Source organism: Mixophyes fleayi, chromosome 2, assembly GCF_038048845.1.
Source record: "Mixophyes fleayi isolate aMixFle1 chromosome 2, aMixFle1.hap1, whole genome shotgun sequence".
Taxonomy (NCBI): Eukaryota; Metazoa; Chordata; class Amphibia; order Anura; family Limnodynastidae; genus Mixophyes; species Mixophyes fleayi.
Window position 1 is genome coordinate 202,712,902 of NC_134403.1, and position 20,204 is coordinate 202,733,105.

The 20,204-nt window shown below is 40.8% G+C and overlaps 1 protein-coding gene across 13 annotated transcripts in view; it reads left to right on the forward strand.

Moving 5' to 3' along the window:
• SRRM1 (serine and arginine repetitive matrix 1) overlaps positions 1-19,172 on the forward strand; it is a 33,002-nt gene extending 13,830 nt beyond the window's left edge. For 5 of the 13 annotated variants that reach the window (XM_075195357.1, XM_075195366.1, XM_075195369.1 and 2 more), the window contains 12 exons: positions 7,563-7,751; positions 8,041-8,160; positions 8,373-8,641; positions 8,785-8,865; positions 10,354-10,440; positions 11,947-12,088; positions 12,207-12,245; positions 13,861-13,965; positions 15,423-15,887; positions 16,013-16,199; positions 17,736-17,912; positions 18,230-19,172. In XM_075195357.1, the coding sequence (XP_075051458.1) occupies positions 7,563-7,751; positions 8,041-8,160; positions 8,373-8,641; positions 8,785-8,865; positions 10,354-10,440; positions 11,947-12,088; positions 12,207-12,245; positions 13,861-13,965; positions 15,423-15,887; positions 16,013-16,199; positions 17,736-17,912; positions 18,230-18,334 (1,966 nt within the window). In that variant the 3' untranslated portion in view covers positions 18,335-19,172. Of the gene's footprint in view, positions 1-7,562; positions 7,752-8,040; positions 8,161-8,372; positions 8,642-8,784; positions 8,866-10,353; positions 10,441-11,946; positions 12,089-12,206; positions 12,246-13,860; positions 13,966-15,422; positions 15,888-16,012; positions 16,200-17,735; positions 17,947-18,156 lie in introns of all 13 variants that reach the window. The other 8 variants (XM_075195359.1, XM_075195358.1, XM_075195363.1 and 5 more) reach the window with 8 other exon arrangements.
• The last annotated feature ends 1,032 nt before the right edge of the window (positions 19,173-20,204 follow it).

Genomic DNA, 20,204 nt, shown 5'->3' on the forward strand with positions numbered 1-20,204 from the left:
AGCTTCTAAAGATTTGAAGGCTGTGGGAAAGCCTGATTGGGGTAGGGAATTCCATAATTAAGTTGAGGCATGGGAGAAGTTTTGTAGGCAGGAGTGACAGGTGGTTACCAAAGGTGAGGTGCAGTTTAGAGGTAGATCTAAGGGGGCGAGAGGGGGGTAGTATTTGAGATGTATGAAGAGGTGATGTTGGCTTTGCTGGTAAGGGTGAGTATTTTTAATTGGATCTTTGAGAGCACAGGGAATCGGTGTACGTTTTTGAAAAGTGGTGTGGAACATGTAGAGCGGTGAGAGAAGATCAGTCTTGCAGCAGCTTTTAGAATGGTTTGAACTGGAGATACATGGGTGAGGGCCATGCCAGATAGGCAAGAGGTTGCTGTTTTTAAGATCGGAGATGAGAATGGATAAGTTTTGGTAGCATGTTGGGTAAGGAAATGTATTGTTTCTAAGGTGGAGTCGACAAGACTGGGAGAGAGCATGGATGTGATGAGAATAAAGCAGGGGTGGACTCCTAAGCAGCAGGCATGGGGGATACTAGGGATATTATGGTGTTACTGATTTGAGGGGAAGTGGTGAATCTTGGAGCAGGGAAGATTAGTTCTGTTTTGGACACATCAAGCCAAGTGTCCAAAACAGTAGGGTGCACCTGTGCTACTTTACTGTAGTGAAGCCCTACAAGAGCCATTTTAAAGTATGTACGTTGTTGCTGCGGTGCCTTAGACACATCTTCATATTGGCTTGGGTTTTCAAGGCTGTTGGAAAGTGGCTTGCAGTTTAGTAATCTAAGATCTGAATTGTTTACTTTGGTTGACCACATATGGGAGGTGTCCGAGTATTAGGGCTATGTGGCTCTTGGTACAGAACATGTTGGTTAGGATTTCAGTCTCTCTGGTCTTGGTGCCTGGTGTGCTCTGGCTTAGTGTCTGACAAGCAGACAGTCGTAAGAGGACTCTTAAGTCCATTCCTTTTGCCAGTAATATCGTGTTTGATCCTGAAGGGGATACAATTATTAGCCAGGCCACTGGAGTAAATGTATTTTCTGTCTGTTACTGCTCCAAAGTCTAGTGGTAAATTAGGGGTCCTAACTTCAGTGGACAACACTAGCTTTGAATGTAGGAAAACAAGAAGGTATCTGGCTTGGTCAGATAAGTGACCAGCTTTCAAACCTTTAGAAAGTGTCAGCATTATAGTAGTCTGCCCACCGAGGAGTGCCTGTCTATTTTTCTGGGGTCAGTAGTTTTATTCCACTTGCCCGGGTGAGAAGAATTGTAGATTGGGGTTACATCATAAGTCTTCCCGGAGGCAAAGCAAAGAGACTTGCTCTGAGGGAGTGTATTCAGTCGGGGGTGGTTATTCCAGTCCCATAAGAGCAGAGGGGGTTGGCTTTCTATTAATCTCTCTTCTTTGTCCAAAAACCATACTATCCTTCTGGCCCCTTTTGAACTGCATATATCTAAATGTCCAGCTTTAAGTGGACAGTTTGAAGATGGAGTCTCTGGTCTGACAAAAACGACATGGAGCAGAACAAGTTCATGGTCTCCATGAACATCATGTATGTCTATTTGTATGTTCCAATCACGGAAGGTGGTTAGTAATGCCTTTTTAGATTTGCAGTCTATTATCAATTTTGAGTTCTTCCTTTCAGCCTGGTGACATCTGTGTGTGTTCATGGAAGGGGAGATGCAGAAGATGTGTCAGTGGGTGAACTGTTGATGCAACCATGGGAATCCCAAATTGATTATCAATTGCTAAAAATCTAACCTAATTCTTGTCCAGCCAATGATTTTTCTCTGTCTTCCTTTGGGGGACATTGGGGTATAGAGTAGGGACAGGGCGAACTGGCACTTTAAACTTCTGTTTAACTAAGCCCTACTTCCTCCCCCTCTATACCCCACCTCCTGTCAAGCCTCAGTCTAGTTTAAGTGCCCGGCGAAAGGGCTGTGTCTGGGCTGCTCAGCAGCCTTCTTCTGTTACTTTTATTATTTTATGGCAGGAATCTGCTGTATGCAGCGTGCAGCAAGCGCTGTATGGAGGGGGCGGATCGGAGGTGCTGTGAGAGGTGCCTCTGTTGCCAGCCTCCCTCTCCCAACGTTTTCATACCCTCCTAGGAGCTAGGCACAGTCGCCGCAGGCTGTGTCCGTCGTCCTGATCTGACAGACTGCAGACACTGCGTGAGGAGGGGTGGCAGAAGGTAAGTGAAACCCTCTCCCAGCACAATGCTGAGAGAGAGGGGTAGAAAATCGCAGTGTGTCCCTGAGCAGGCTGCTTCTTACTAGGAGCAGTCATTCTATGGAAAAAAAAAAAAAGATTCTATTTTTAGCTCAGGAGACACACACTGTTTTTGTTTGTGTTTTGTCCCATCTGTTAACATGTCGGAAGGGGAAAAACCATGTGTGTTACATCAATGTTGAGTTTCACCTGGGCTGTTTGTCACTTTACGTTACCATCAGGTCAGTCAGGCGCGCAGGCTCTGTGCACAGCCTGCCGGCTTTCAAAGAGCATACCGTGTAATACAGCTGTTTCTCCATGGCGGAGTGTGTACAGCCTGCTTGGGTACAGGGAATTGCATCCTCTGAACAGGGTTTCTTCCTCTTAGAGAGGATGTTACAATCTGCGGCACCGTCTTACTCACATAAGCGTAGGAGGATGGCGCCACAACTTCAGTCAAATCTGGCTTATTTTCCTGTAGTTCCCAGAATGCTGACATGGATGCTCCTTCATTTGTGGAGGAGATTCATGCGGTTTGCCAGAGTGTGGAGGAATTAATACAAGCTGTGTGTCTGGTACTTCACTTTCCTAAGCAAGAGGTTCCTCTTGTTGCACAGGGGAGAAAAAAAAATATTCATTCTTTTTCCTGGCTTCTTCCTTATTGGAAGATTTGTTGTCAGAGCCTTGGACTTCCCTAGATAGCAAGTTTCAAGTATTTCGGTGACTGCAGTCGGTTTATCCTTTTCCTCCTGAAGTTTTTTGCTAAATGGTAGACGCTTCCATGTGTGGATGCTGCAGTTACAAGGTTAGCCAAGGTAACTACTATTCCTTGTCCTAACATAGCCACTCTTAAGGATGGTACAGACAATTAGGTTAAGGCCGGCCTTAAGTTCATTTTTGTGGCAGCATGTGCCTCTTTCAGGCCTGCTTTGGCATCTGTGTGGGTTAACAAAGCAGTAGAACGCTGGTCAAAACACTGTTTTCAAGGTTTGTTGGCAGGCAGGCCTTTCTCTGAACTGCTTCCATTAGTGGAGCAAATTCAGAGGGCGATAGTTTATTTACGAGAAGCAGCTACATACGCGGGACTGATTGGTGCACGTATTTCTGCCTCTGCAGTTTCAGCTCATCGTATTCTCTGCCTTAAGGCCTGGAAGGCTGATGGGGAGTTGGAAAAGGTTCTTGAGACCATACTGTTTTCTGGGGATCTTTTGTTTAGACCTCAGCTTGACTCCATTATCAGTTAAGCTACAGGTGGAAAAGGCACTTTTCTCCCAGTTAATGCTCCCAAACAAAGATTATCCAAATTCCAGTTCTTTCAGTACTCAGGAAGGTTTCGTGGTTAATATTCCTCAGGCCAATCTTCTACAGGCCAGTCATCCGCCCCTAGGGGTGGTTTGTGTGGGGGCCAGGCCTAGTCGACTTGACGTCCAGCAGCGAAACCTGCAAACAAGCAGTCCGCATGACAGACATTTTGCTCCTCCGCTGCCGCCAGTGGTGTGAGCTCGTCTTTTCTTGTTCCGGGATCAGTGGTTGCAGTCTACTACCGATGTCTGGGCTTGGGTGTAGTGGATTGAGGATAAAAGATCGATCTGCTCCCAGACAGTTTTTTTGCCATAGGGCTTCCCACTTGTCCACGAAAGCGACTGGTTTTACGAGAAACGATTCTATCCCTCCTTTATTCCGGAGTGATGATTCCGGTGGCAGAGTCTCAAAGAGGTTTGGGTTTTTATTACAACCTTTTTCTCGTACTAAAACCAAAGGGCTGCTTCAGACCAATTCTGACTCTGAAAATCTTTCAACACCCATGTCAGAGTGCCCAGGTTCGAGATCGAGTCTTTGAGCTCGGTTATTCACGGCATGGAACAAGGAAAATTCATGGGCATTCTAGACATCAAAAATGCCTATCCTTATGTACCTATCTAGAGGGGTCATCAGTCCCTTTTGAGGTTTGCGGTTCGGTCACAGCACTAACAATTTCAGGCTCTTCCCTTTGGTCTGGCCAGGACCCCATGTATCTTCTCAGAGATCATGCCGCTCGTGGCTGCTCTGCTAAAGTCCAAGAGGATTACAATCATCCCTTGTCTGGACGATCTTCTTTTAATGACAGAGTCTCCAAAGGTGCTGTAGGCGACATATCCAAGTAGTAATCCAGACTCTACAGTTTCATAGTTGGATTCTCAAATTCAAAAATTCCAAGTTGCTCCCATCTCAGCAAATGATCTTTTTGAGTATTTTTATTTCACATCCGTCAAAACGGGTGTTCTTAACAACCAAGACAGGATTCTAGCCTTGTAGAGCAGGGAAAGATCTTGGTTGACGGCAATGTAGCCTTTGGTACATTTCACCATGAGCGTTTTTGTTAACATGGTATCGACTTTCTAGGCGGTCCAGTTTGCACGGCAGTCCCAGTTGGATCTTCTGTTTCAATGCAACAAATACCTTCTGAATCTGGCGGCCCAGGTATTTCACCTGTATCCGCAGACCAGTTAGTTGTTTCTTTGGTGGTTACATAAACAGATTCTCGCCAGGGGACGCAATTTATCAATTTAAAATTGGACTTTAATCACAAAGGATGCCAGCCTTCGAGATTAGAGGCATTCTGTCTTCATGCTCGGTTTCAGGGTTTTTGTACTTAAAAGGAATCCAAGCTTCCAATCAGTGTCTTTGAACTGTAAGCAGTCTTCATGCTCTTATAAGCGCACAACACTTGCTGCAGGGAAGGCCGGTGTAGATTCAGTCAGACCATGCCACATCAGTGGCATACCTCAATCATCAGAGCGGTACCAAAAGTCCCTTGGCCATGCGGAAATTGTCCCTTCATCCTAAGGTGTTTTGTCAGTTGGTGGAATGGTAGGGTCACCCGAATATCGACATGGTGGCATCTCTGATGAACCACAAGGTTCTCCTCTTCTGCTCCCGTGCAAGAGATCCTATGGCTGTTGCAGTAGACGAAATGTCTGTCCCTTGGAGGTATTGCTTAGTGTACCTTTTTCCACCGGTAGCCATGCTTCCAAGGGTGTTAAGAAAGGTAAAGAGAGAGGGTGTTCCAGTTCTTCTGATAGTGCCGGATTGGCCGCAGAGGGCCTGGTACACTGACGAGCTCGGACCTGGCGGTTGCCGCTACGCCCAGATCTATTAACTCAAAATCCCTTTTTGTCATCTACGTTTATATCGTCTGGCTTGAACGGTGTGACTGTTGAAGCTATGATCCTAAGCGCTAAGGTGTTTCCGAACTTGTGGTGCAAACCATGCTTTGTGCTCGGAAACCAGCCTCTGCAAAGATCTATCATCGAGTCTGGAAAACTTATTGACTGGTGTAAAAAGAAGGGATATCCTACTTTTTCTTTTGATTGGCCAGGTTACTTAGGTTCTTGCAGAAGGGGTTGGATGCAGGTTTGCGCCTTAGTTCTTTTTAAGGTCAGGTGTCAGCTTTTTCTGTCTTTCAAAGAAAACTTGTTGTCATTCCTTATGTACACATTTTCATTAAGGGCGTTCTCCATGTACAATCTCCATATGTTCTTCCGATACCACCATGGGATTTGAAATTGTGTGTTTAATGCTTTAAGGCATCCGCCTTTTTTTGAACCTTTGAATACAGCGGAATTCAAATTTCTATCCTAGAAAACTTTTTTGCCCATTTCTACGGCACGCACAGTTTTCAGAGCTTGCTGCTTTATCTTACAAGTCTCCTCTTCTTGTTTTTCATAAAAACAGGGCAGTTCTTCGAAACAGGACCTCATTCCTTACGGTTGTGTCTCGTTTTTATCTAAATCAACACATTGTCATTCCGGTCCTGAATGATTTTATATATTCAATGATATTTCTATTGGTTTTCTCAATGTTGTACAAGTCTTCTGAATTTATGTGCAGAGGTCTCAGAAGATGCGTAAGACTGACGATCTTTTGAGTCTCTATCATGCTCACAAAAGAGTCTGGTTAGCTTCTAAAGTAATTATTGCTAGGTGGATTACGGCTGTTATTTAGTCAAGCTTATAGTAAGGCTGGGGAGCCTGTCCCAGATAATCTATGCAAGCACTCTACAGGGTCTGTAAGTGCTTCCTGGGCGGCCCGCTATGGTGCTTCCAGAGAACAGCTGTGTAAGGTGGCCACGTGGTAGTCTGTACACACATTCACTAACTTTTACAAGTTTAATGTGTTTGCATCCAAGAATGCAAATTTTAGAAGAAAGGCGTTTCGTGCCATTTATTCTGAGCGTTCCCTCCCATAGGGCAGCTTTGGGATGTCCCCGGTGTCCCCCAAAGGAAGACAGAGAAAATGGGATTTTTATACTTGCGTAAAATCCGTTTCTCTTAGTCCATTGGGGGACCCTGGGTGCCCACCCTTAAACGCTCTAGTTTCTCCTACAGTTTGACATGTAGTCTTATTGGTAAGAGAATGTTGTTGGTTGTTAATTTTATTCTTTTCCTGTTTCTATCTCCATTTTGGATGGTTCCGCGTGTAGGTTTTCCAGATCTCGCTAATGTCTGAATGGAACTAGTCACAGCATCACTTCATTAAACCTTAACATGGATGGTGATCAATACCAAATACAATCTTTTGTAACTCTAAAACTCTAATTCTGATTTCTATAGTCTGATGACTGTAATATCCTTATTGAAGAATCTAGTAGCCCTGGTATGTTCTGAGACTTGCTTCTGATCTTCTTCAAAGATAGATTACATGGTCATAAATCTCCACATGCGGTGTACATAGGAGAAAAAGAGAAAAGAAACATAGTGCAATCCTGTATATTTTTCAAATAAAATCAATTATGCACTCACAAATCTATATAAAATATAAACATGTCATCACATGAGCAGTATCCTTAATTAGTGTAATCAGTATCCGTACCAGATGGCCGAAAGTAATGGGGCATTCAAAAACAAATCGTCTGTCGTTTCAACTCAGGCTGCCAGTCGTCAAAAACAGCATTTATCAGACAGGATGTTTTGTCTTGGGCTGAAAAATAAGTAAAAATGCAAAAAAAAAAATGTATATTGTAAATGACACATACTGGCTGAGCAGTGTAGATGTGTGTTTCTGTATAGCTTTACAGGGATCAAATTTTTGGCCTCCAAATTTTACCTGTAAGGTATTCAGTGGACCTGAGTTTAAGAAATTGGTATGACTCAATGTCCTCAACTCTGGTCAAGGCAGACCACTGTATGTCTACGCAACTTTGTAAATTAATTGCCCTTTACACTGTTCCAATCAATTCCGCTTTGCTCACTGCAACATCACTGCCTTGTGTTGGCATCTATTAATGTCAGTTTGTTCAATTTGTAATATTTTGTTGGAGGGGTTCTAAATAAAAAATAAAAATGTTTTGTTTCTTTCTTAATCGTGCTTTCTCCCAGTGACATACTGAAGCTCTCCAAACCAGACCCTGTCCCAGATAGCAAGGATGCATCTCCTGATCCAAACTTGCGCAAAATTAAGGAGAAAGAAAGACATCGTCACAAATCTCGTTCACGATCAAAATCTAAATCTAAATCACGTTCGCCTTCCCATTCGAGGCCACGGAGGCGGCATCGATCAAGATCCAGGTAAATTAATTTTTTGGGCTATATTTTGGTTGCTCATTGAAGTGCAAAAATGTTTCATAACAAAATGTGACTACCGACAGACTGGTTCTAAGAATGATAGTGTCTATACAGTGATGCACAAATCCAGATTGAAGGTTTTTTATTTGGTTAAAGTTGAAAATGGATATATATCTGTAGTTAAGAAAATCTGAATGGGTATCCCTTGTCACCTTGGAATGTGTATGTTTTACCTATCTTTAGTGTTTACCTATTCTTGATTTTGTGTTTTTTTTTAATATGTACATAACAGATCTTACAGCCCAAGAAGGCGACCAAGCCCCCGGCGTAGACCATCTCCACGAAGAAGGAGCCCCCCTCGCCGAATGCCTCCCCCACCAAGACACAAAAGAAGCCGAAGTCCAGTTAGGCGGTTAGTATTGATGTTGAAAATACTTGCTCTTAAACGTGTATGTATAACAATGGTCTGATGTGTGATTAAGCCATCTGCTAGAAGTCTGAACATACATTTAGCAAGGTAATTTTAAAAAGTGCTTTAAGTCATTGATTTAGGGTATGATGTATATCAATATTAGTCTTGCGAAATACTTGTAAAATGATTCTTTAAAATTCTTTAATACACAGTAGAAGACATTCTTCAGCATCATTGTCTGGAAGCAGCAGTTCCTCATCATCATCGCGATCACCACCACCCCCTAAGAAGCAACCCAAAAGAATCTCCTCCAGCCCACCACGCAAGCCTCGTCGCTCCTCTCCATCTTCAAGCCCACCACGGAGGCGATATAGGCAGTCTCCCCCTCCAAGCCCACCTCCAAAAAGACGTTCTCCATCACCACAGCAGTCTTCTCGTTCGAGAAAGATTAGAGGATCACTTTCTCCTGCTCGGGCTACAGGTAACTACATTTTTAATAATTTTTTTCCCCCTCCTGCTATATGACAAAAGGTTTGTTTTTTTATTTATTATTTTGGTTGCTTACACTTTGATAGACCAAGTTTTATTGCAACTGTTTTAATTCATGTGTATAATTCATTGCAGTACCAAAACACTCAATTATAGAGAAGCGAAAGACTCCATCACCACCCCCAAAACCACGCAAAAGGGACGTGTCAGATTCTGGTAAGTGGCTCACCCTTGACAATATTAATAAACACAGCTCTGCTTCTCTTAGCACTACATTTTTTGAGAAGGACTCTCACCTTTTTATAAAGTACACATCTCTATTTGTGTACAATCGTGGCCAAAGGTTTTGAGAATTACACAAGTATTGGTTTTCACAAAGTTTGCTGCTTTAGTGTTTAGACCTTTTAGTCAGATGTTGATACTGAAGTAAAATTACAAGCATTTCATAAGTGTCAAAGGCTTTTATTGACAATTACATTAAATGTATGCAGAGTGTTAATATTTGCAGTGTTGACCCTTCTTTTTGAAGACCCCTGCAATTTGCCCATGCTGTTAATCAACTTCTGGGCCACATACTGACTGATGGCCGTCCATTTTTGCCTAATCAATGCTTGTGATTTGTCAGAATTTGTGGGTTTTATTTGTTCACCCACCTCTTGAGGATTGACCACAAGTTCTCAATGGGATTAAGGTCTGGGGAGTTTTCTGGCCATGGACCAAAAATTTCGTTGTTTTGATCCCCGAGCCACTTAGTTATCACTTTTGTCTTATGGCAAGATGCTACATCATGCTGGAAAAGGCATTGTTCATCACCAAACAGTTGGATGGTTGGAGATGTTTTGGTACCATTCTTTATTCATGGCTGTGTTCTTAGCCAAAATTGTGAGTGAGTCCACTCCCTTGGCTGAGACGCAGCCCCACACATGAATGATATCAGGATGCTTTACTGTTGGCATAACACAGAACTGATGGTAGCGCTCACCTTTACTTTTCCGGACAAGCGTTTTCCAGATTCCCCAAACAATCTGAAAAAGGATTCATCGAAGAAAATGACTTTAGCCCAGTCCTCAGCAGTCCAATCCCTGTATCTTTTGCAGCATAGTCTGTCTCTGATGATTTTCCTGGAGAGAAGTGGCTGCTTTGCTGACCTTGACACCAGGCACTGGTGCCCCGATCCCGCAGCTGAATTAACTTTTGGAGACTGACCTGGCGCTTTCTTGGGCGCTCTGAAACCTTCTTCACAACTATTGAACCTCTTTCCTTTGAGGTTTTTGATGATCCGATAAATGGTTGATTTAGGTGCATTCTTACTAGCAGCGATATCCTTTCCTGTGAAGTCCTTTTTGTGCAAAGCAATGATGACTACATGTGTTTCCTTGCAGTTAACATAGGAAGTACAATGATTTCAGGCATCGCCCTCCTTTTTAAAGCTTCCTGTCTGTTATTCTAACTCAATCAGCATGACAGCGTGATCTCCAGCCTTGCCCTCGTCAACACTCTCACCTGTGTTCTCAAGAGAATAAATGACCTGATGTCGGCTGGTTCTTTTTGTTGCAGTTTTTATGATGGCAAATTGTCATCGTAAAACTGAGGCAGCAGACTTTGAAAAATATTTGCGTCATTCACAAAAATTTTGACCATGACTGTACGCATGTATAGATATGTAAGGATATATGTATTTCAAGACCACACGTCTTCTTGTAGATGATGAAAAAGGAGGTAAAATTGGAGCATCTGATTCAGTGCAGCAACGACGTCAGTATAGAAGACAAAATCAGCAGTCTTCTTCAGGTACAATGATTTATACAATTTATTGTTAAAATAGTGTTGCAAAAGAACAATAAGCAATTGTGAAAACAATATTTTTGTACTTCTGTTAAATTCTTCTCTGATTTCATTTGGCGACACTGCTACTTTGGAAATATGGGCAGGTCTAGGAGTTAGGCACTTAATTTGAATCTGCAGAAATTCGGAAACTCCTATTACATACTCTCCCTACGAGGATCTAAAGTTATTAACGATGACTTACAGGATAGGAGAGAAAAACTAAAACAATAATAATTCCCCTTTTCTGTGGACAAAGCAACTTGAAACGGTAAACCGAAAAAATAAAGAGTGTAAAAGGTGGGAGCAGAGTGTCCCTCCAATGTAATATGAGAACTCCATTTAATGTAAGAGCAAACAAAATCTTGTGGGAGGTTGTTTTTGTTTTTTGTTTTTTATTTATTTATTTTTTCCCCTTGGGGGATATTCCAAAGCTCCCTCTATGGTAGAGTACACTCAAAAATTGCTGAGCACAAAACTTACTGTCCAAAGCTAGCAGGACTTGCCCTGTCCTCATGAAATATAATATGCGAGAATTTGCATGACATAGCCCCTAGTTCGGAAACTCTTCTATCCAAAGTGATTTCTAGAAGGAATACAGTCTTCCATGTAATGTATTTTCATTTCACATACTCCATAGACTCAAGTGGAGGATGTTGCAAATCCACTAGAACCAAGTTTAGGTCTCATGGAGCAATTGGAGGAACATATGGAAGCTGTACACACGGTGCACCCTGCAAAAATGTCTGAACCTCTGGCATAAGAGCTAACTTTTTTTGATAATAGACTGACAGGGCAGAGATCTGAACCTTTAAGGAAATTCGTCTTCAGCCTTTGTCATGACCCTCTTGCAGAAATTACAGAAGTTGGCCCAGCCCAAAAGGAGTTTTCACCCTGTGCACCAGAAAATTTCCTTTTTTCCATGTCTATGAAATAGACTTTCTAGCCTTAAACGTGGTCTGGACCACACTCTCCAAGTGAACGTTTGCTCATAGAATCATGACCTCAACAACAAAGCATTCTGAGCCAAATCCTGATAAAGAAGAATAACCTTGACTCAATAGGTCCCACAGAACTTGCAGTCTGCGAATTCAAAATCTTCTTTCAGATCTGGTCTAGGCGTTATTTAACGCCATTTGGGGAGGTCTAGCAGCGAGCCATGTTAGCTCTGCAACAGATTTGGCTAGCGCATTTCCCAGGCTGGCTCTGCCTTCTCTGCTATGTTGCACACATGTATTTGTGCTTATGCAAATTATGTACCCAACTCCTGGACCAGTCCACATACCAAAGATAGCAGTGCGCCCTCCCCGCTCTATAGTATGAAAGAAATTATCTCTACTAGTTGTAGGGGAATGCTGGTATTTCGTTTCAGTGCTTTTGGGTGTATACTCATTTTTACAAAAGATTGTAAAATTCTTAGAAATGATCCCTTCACTGAAATCAATATTGTGTTGCTCTGCAATTAATTTCTAGATTCTGGATCATCATCCTCTTCAGAGGATGAGCGGCCAAAGCGCACAGGAGTGAAGAATGGAGAAGTTGGGAGAAGGCGCAGACGTTCACTATCAAGGAGCCCCTCTCCTATGAGGAAGAGACCCAAGGACCCGTCCCCACAGTAAGTACATGTTTTCAGTGCAGAATATTTGCATTACTTGCTTCCCAGCCAAAATGTTACATTTTGCAAATTACTAGGTTTTCATGAACTTGAAATTGTTTTTCCTCCTTGCTCTCAGGATGCAGACACTGAAAAGGTGGCAATCACCTCTTAAAAGGTTTGTTCAACCTTTTTAGTAATGTTTAGTAGTTGCTAAAGATATTTTAGAACTTAGTAGGACTAAGTAAAAATAAAAAAAAAACTTCTGTTTTTGTGACCAAAGTTTCTCCTGAATCTTCACATTCTGCAGAGCGCACTTTACTAGTTATTTTCTTTATAATTACTCATACAAAGTGATTTGCTTTGCGTATAGATATCCCTTTTTGTTTTCCTTGTAACTACTTTCTTATGTCAATGTCCTTGGGCAGTCCAGCAAAATCTTATCCAGATTGTCTCCCCACACACTAAGGGTATATTTACTAATCGCCAGCTCCATCAAACTGCCAATTCTCAGCAGTAATTTTCTTAGTCAAAACCTTATGGGCATTGTATTGTCTTTATAGAATTGCTGTTTTTTTAAAAAAATGGCATCAAACCGCAGCTTAGTAAACATACTTTACACATGTCTGACTATTCCCTTTAAAATTTCATAAATCTATACGGACCTCGAAAGTCTGTAAAATCAATAGAAGGGGGACACTTTGTAGTGTATGAAAACATTTTATTAAGCAGCTTTAAAAAAAAAAAAAATAACCGCCAAATGCATAAAGAGGGAATGCAATGTGCTTGCTTATCAAATTGGTGAAGTTTAACAGACACCACTCTGTGAGATAGAGAACATGATTCCAGAGAAAAGCTTTTTTTGAGCCATACAGTCGGCCAAGGGGAGTGGTTTGACACACTACAAGTTTTAAGATTAGCTCTTCTCGAGCATGGGAAAACAAAAGATAGCCCAGCACTCCAAAACAAAAAATAGCAAATTGTGCACAAACTTGTGTATAAACTGACACACTAGTGATGTTTGTTTTGAAGTGACATGCTATATTCAGTTTTAACATACACCATGGTCTTAATTGGCAGCACTTTCTCTAATGATTTTATTCACTTGTATACATTTCATTAATTTTAAAGGAGCGCATTGTGGTGTTACGGACTTCTTGACCGTGCAGAGAAGGCAGCAGTTTATGGTTTACTTTTAAAGTCTCTTACCTGTGATCCTTGAACTCTTGACTTTGAGTTTAGACACACCATGGTTATCAAACCAAAAATAAATTTACATATTTTTGAGGTTGGTTCAAAGTCATGTAACCACACCAGTTTGTTTAGCTTTGAAACTGGCTTCAGTAGTTAGATAATCTCTTTATGATATTGTGGATAGCTAAGACTATAATGTATAATAGCCATATGTTTTCGTAAGAGTGTATGATACCAATGTTGTGGGGAACATTTTTGTATCAATATTACTTTCCTATTTTAACCTTGCGCACTCATAATACAATTTTTATTTGTGTAAGTAACAAAATATCCTTTTAAAGTGTTTGCAGTTGTCTACCTCTGCCTTTAAACATATTCTAGCTTTGTATTAAAGAACTGGTTATAGCTGGAGGGTTTTGCAAGGTGAAATTAGCAAGTTAGAATTTTAATACATACGGTTTCAACCTTTAACATGATTAGAATACTTTGTGATAAGTGGACAGAAGATCTACGTAAAATTTTGTAGTTCCTCCCAAGATTTTTGAGGATATGTAACTTATTTGTTTATCGGACTAATGTGTATACTTTTCTTTTTGTAGCCGGAGGAGGAGGAGCCCATCTCCACCTCCAGCCAGAAGGAGGCGCAGCCCTTCTCCTGCTCCACCCCCCAGGAGACGCCGTTCTCCTTCTCCACAGAGGCGAAGGTAATAGATTAATGTAAATTATACAAATTCACTGAACTGTTATGGATAACAAATGCTGTATTCAAGAATTGTACATGGACACACAAAAAATTGAGGAGCAGGGTTAAGTATTGGTAGGCTTTTCTTTTAAATGCCTGCCTCCAAACACATTACCTATTTGCCTGTACAATATGTACAGGCTTTAGGCTTTAAATTAATTTAAATAAAAACTAAGAATATTTATTCACTGTTAGTGGGATTCCTTGTTCAGCAGTTGCTGACAAGTAGATTATGGCAGTGGGGGAGACACTCCCTTATCCACTAACTGCACATGAATCTCTTGCCTCTGTATTTGTCCCAGTATGCAGCCTAAAACATGCAGGCATTCACTCCCAAAAGAGAGATTTGGCAGATATGATCTGCTTTGAGCTCCTGCAGTGTTCATGCACTTCCAGTCACCTGGTAGAGGTGTGCTCAGTAAGCCAAGCTCTTTATTGTAAGGAATTAAAGTGGCATTGCTATTTGTGATTACTGAGGAGGGGAGTGAGAGGTTCCTAATCAGCGAGGTACCATTGTTCCTTAAAGTCTAGGATTCCCATTTTGAGCAATAGCCTTTGTTGTTTTTTATACAATATAAGCCATTTTGTTTTTCTTTGCACCCATCTTAAGAGGTTAAATTAGGAATGGGAGGTGTTTGGGGCAAGACCAAGTATTTTATGGGTTTTTTTTCTAGTCACTGTCTAATAGATTTTAAAATAAAAAGCTATTAACTCAGTGTTTCAAAGAGACCCCTATAAACATAAAAGTTGCTTGGGTGGAGTGTGAAACTTAAATGCAATTCCTGGAAGCTCAGCCATGACAATTTAAATGGTGCTTTTACTTGCCATATCTTGCCTAAACTGAGAATTCAATAATACATCCAGTATCCTTTCAAGGATTAATTTTTTTTGTTTTTATTTGTTTTATAATAATTTGGTTTACTTTATTAAATATAAAAATAAAAAATCCATAAACGTGAACAAGCAGTAGCAAAACAGATTGTACATTGACGAGATCTCAGTATTTCAAATGGAGACACTGTTTTGAAAGCAAATAACTGTCACTTAGGGGCGTATTCAATTGTGAGCGTTAACGCTGAAAAACGAGCGCTCTAAAAATATTACCGTTTATTCGGTATTATTGCGCGCGAAAAGCGTTAATACCGTAGTTTACTCGCGGAATTTCAGCTCGCAGCTCCCTGGAGCTGAAATTCCGCGGGTAATTACTGTATTAACGCTAAGATTTTTCGAGCGCTCGTTAGCGTTAACGCTAACAATTGAATACGCCCCATAGAGACATGTGAAATTAGTTTGTGTTTTTTGGGGGCTTTGATAGCATAAATTGTTGTTGCAGTAGCGTTTAATTTTTTACTTTTTGTTCAACTACTGTGTTGAAGACTGGTCTCCAGCTGCAATTTATATCTGTTATTTACTTTGTAGGTCTCCCTCTCCTTGCAGGCAATCTCCTTCACAAAGACGATACTCACCACCCATTCAAAGGAGATACTCCCCCTCTCCACCCCCCAAAAGGAGAACTTCTTCACCACTTGCTCAGCCACCTTCAAAGCGAAGAGTGTCACAGTCTCCTCCACCAAAGCTCAGAGTATCCCATTCGCCGCCACCAAAACATAAAGGATCTCCTGGAGCAAAGAGGCGTTCTCCATCACTGCCTTCTAAGCACAGAAAAGGAGTTTCCCCAAGCAGATCAGGACGGGAAGCCCGTTCCCCACCCCAACCTAAACGTTTATCAATCTCTCCACGCCCACTGGCAGCCCGTGACTCGAAGAGCCCTTCAGTACACAGGAGAGGTCCATCTTCATCTCCAAGAAGGCAACAGTCTCCTTCTCCAAGTACGCGACCTATAAGACGAGTATCCAGGACTCCAGAACCGAAAAAAATCAAAAAGTAAAACTTATTTTTATTTATAATTGCAATATATATAGAATGAACTATTTTTCATGCTTATCAGTTCCATCTAATATGTGATTTCTATGTAAGCAATGTGTTTTTGTTTTGTTTTTTTTATCAAGGGAGTCTCTAAGTCCACAGCCCACAAGAGGCTCATCCTCAAGGTCTGTTTCTGGATCCCCTGAACCAGTTCCCAACAAACAAGCAGTTTCACCATCTAGATCTCGTTCTCACTCTGGCAACTGGTCTCCAGCTCCACCTCCTGCAAAGAAAGCCAAGAGCACCACACCTAGCCCATCTCCAGCTCAGGTACCCAAACTGCTCTACACACACAATCACATATTCTACAGATTTTTCTATTGTATTTACTTGTTTCCTAACATGAAGAGGAGCATACTAAATTGTGCTTTAGCTTTTACTTTCAATAACTTGTGTCTGCATACCCTGCGAATTATGTAAACCTTTAATCGCAACAATTGAATATTTTCACGTAAAAATACCATCTGTATGTGTGTTGGTTGTCCAAAATACAAAACACAACTAATTTCTCTTACGTCGGTGGGGGACACAGACAATGTGGTCCAGGCAGTCTTTCAAGAGCGTTTCAAATGGCGCTCATATATATCGAAATGGAACTACTATCACATTCACTTTACCAGCCAATTCATCATTCATGTCTCCAAAAATGCTCCAGTCTTCAGTAGTGACTCAGAGTAGATCGCCTCAACAATAATCGGTCCCTTTGCCATTTGGTATTGGACAATCGTAACAACAGATGCTAGCATTCTCACTCTTTAATGTCTATTTCAGAGTATTTGGTCTCTAGTGGAAGCCAGGCCTCCAATTAAATGTGTTGCAACTCTAGTCAGAGGATGTCCTCTGTTATGGGGAAAGCCCATAAAGACTCTCTTAGACACTGCCACAGCAGTGGCATACATCACCCCTCAGGGAGGAACAAAGAGCTCCCTTGCCATGGCAGAAACTAACAAGATCATGCATTGACCAAAACAAAATGTTCTGTTCTTTTAAAGTCCTGTTCTCAGCTCTCTGTCTTCTTTCAGAGTGCGGCACAGTAGCAGAAGTGCAGACTTTCTAGCTCCTTGGAATTTGAACTTGCTCTTGAAGGCATTGTAGTTCTCAGTATCTCATTTTTCAGGCGGACAGGACTAAGACATCTATTCAGTCTTAAGGTTTCATTTAAATCAGCACATTGTGATCCTGGCATTGCACCAATATCTATCCTTAGAAGACATGGGCTTTCTTCACTCCTTTGGATTCTATTAGGACTTTTAACTTTATGACTCCTGAGTTTAGGTAAACTTGGGCATCCAATGAGAAACTAGAGCTCACTAAAGAGGCTAGGTTGTGTGGAAGCAAACTATCGTTTGATGGTTTACTTTTGTTATATGACAGTCTTACATTGGAGCTGGGAATCTGTTCTTCACCGGTTGTGCCTTTTGGGCCACACTGCATGGATCCTCATATTGAGCAGTGTTGGGCTGCTGCCTGGTACTGGGATTTAAAGGATCAATGTTTGTGTTGAAAGATGCTAGTTTTCAATGGAAGATGCTGCAACCACTGAGCACCCACCCGAATGGGCAGCTTTGGGAAGTCCCCATCGTCTGTGCCCCCCACCCCCATAAAATGAGTGGCGTTTTTGTATTTGTGTTAAGTCCTTATTTTTTTTCTGAAACCTTTGGGGAGATACTGTGTCCACATTTAGTGCTCTTGTTCTATAAAAAGTTTTTGGTTTTGTGAGGAATCTTGTGGAATTCGTGTAAAAAAAAATAAAAAAAAAATCTACTACTGTTAAGGTTAAGTTGTTTTTTTTTCTCTTCCTTTTAGATTTCAGATCAGGATGGCGGTGGAGGGAAAAAGAAGAAGAAGAAAAAGGACAAGAAACATAAGAAGGATAAGAAGCACAAGAAACACAAAAAGCATAAGAAAGAAAAGGCTGTAGCTGCTGTTTCCCCTACTTCCGAGGAGGCAGCTGAACCAGATGCTGACATTGAAGCAAAGAAGGTGAGGGAGGCGCATATTTTGCCCAATCTTTAAAGTATGTACCCTTCCATTTGTCAACAATTTAATTCCCTAATAATGCATTATCCTCAAGTTATTAAACCGCATCTGCATGTTTGTTTATTACAGAAAGTATACTGCCCCCTGTAAACAGAATAAGTTGGTGGGCGGGAAGTGTAGGGGGGCCCCGTTGATTAGTTTTGGTCACCAATCACTGTTCTGCCTCCTTTTCTGTCTTCTGCTGCAGTGTAATAAAAATTCTGCTGATGACGGGCGTGTACCTCCCTAAACAAAAATCCTATACATTTCCCCCCCACCAGGAGACTGAAAGTGACGGAGAAGGAAATCTGGACGATTTGGAGAAGCATTTACGAGAGAAGGCACTGCGTTCCATGAGGAAAGCGCAGGTTTCCCCTCAATCCTAGTTCTGTTCAATTTCATTTGCTAAATTGTAAATTTTTATTTGTTTGTACTTTCCCTGTTTTTCTGAAGACTTCATGCACTTGGAAGGTTAGAGTATTTCAAAGTGTTACTATGTTGAGGTTTTGCATCATACACCTAATTCATACATTAATGGGAGGATTTTAACAACTGCACCTCTGAGACAAGGCGGTGGGAATCGATTGTTTGTGCTAGCCATGAACATTTATTGTATTGGCCCAATTCTGTACTGTCAGTGTTGATATTTGGTTAAAATGTTTCCCTTTTTTTTTTTTTTTCTTTCTTTCTTTTTTTTTTTTTTTTTTATATTTTTCCGTTGTCACGCTATGAATGTCCCAGATTTAATAAAGTGTACAGACAATTGTTTATTTTCATAACCATTACATGAAGGACATACTGAGTGTGAGAAGGAGGCCCCATGCATTTGTTTAGGTGCAGGATTTAGCAATTCTGTTAATACATTAACAATCGTAGAGTAATATTGCCATTGTGTTCAATACCTGTGTTTTGAGGCCATTAAAACCAGTTTACCTCTGGATCTGCTATATTCAATACGTTCTGTTTTCCACAGTGTTGTGGACATGTGTTTTCTTTTGAGAAGCTAACATGGAACACTGGAATTTCACTTATATTTTTTTTGAGGGGTGCGTTGTTGCCTCCATTCTTAAAGTATCTGCTGTCTCTATCGGACAATTACCTGTTCCCAAATCTACATCACATGACCTGGTCTCTGACTATTGTATTTTTTTCTTTTTGCAAAAGATTAAAACATAAGTTGTGTAAAGCTTGTGGATTAAACAAAGGTGAATTTCTACATTTAAATGAATGTTTTTGTGTTTTCAATCTGTCCTGGTAAAATTGTAATTGTTTGTGGGGTGTGTTTTTTTTGGGGGGGGGTAATTGTCAATTTTTCATGTTTACTACATAATTACAACTACATAATTTCCCTGTGTAGTAGATATTACTATATTACTATGCTTGGATTTGCTATGGTATTGGATATCTCCACCACACAATGGTTTCTAGAGATTGGTGAAAATATCTGCATTCCAGGGACTCATTATTCTGTCACCATGTGAGAAAATAGGTGAAAAAAATTATGTAGCTGGACAGCTTGTCCTTTAAATATATTAAACTACTTTTACTTAAAAAGCAGAGGTTCATGCAGTGTTTTAGTCACATTAACTGCTCTAATTGACAAACAGATGACTTAAATATTGGTTTTAATTGAAAAGATCAGGTGCAGTATGTTTCAATAAGCAAATGTCTTGCATATATGCGAAAACAGCAGAATGATTTGGACATGTTTATTACATCTAGTTTCTAATATTTGTTTTCAGGCTGTCTATAAGTCAAAAGGAGGTATTAAGGCCTTCAATTTAAAATGTTCGATGTTGAATGCTTAAAGCAAAATCTTAACATAATTTGTGCTGCTAGATCTTGTAAATAAACCATGTTTGAGATTCTTAGGTTGACCATTTGTCTTATAACTACTTCTACACAACCTGGTGATCTGTACATTATTTGCAGTGCTCACGAGGAACTGGTCCCTTTGCACCAGACTGTTGGGTACAAGTCATCAGGCTTTGTCAATAATTGGTTTGTACTGGGTAATATGATTGAGGAAGTAGTGTAAATAAGCATCCTTGGCTTAAATAAATCTGCACGTATCATAATGGTTACAGCAAATAGAACATTCACAGTTTACTGAAGCAACATATTATCTACATTTAGTATGATTTAAGCCTAAGAACTTTTTCTAATGTTTGTGGGGGCGAAGAGTATAAACTTTATAAATGTAGTCAATTTTTTGCTAATTTATTTAAGCAAATAGGAACTTTATACGCCGATTAG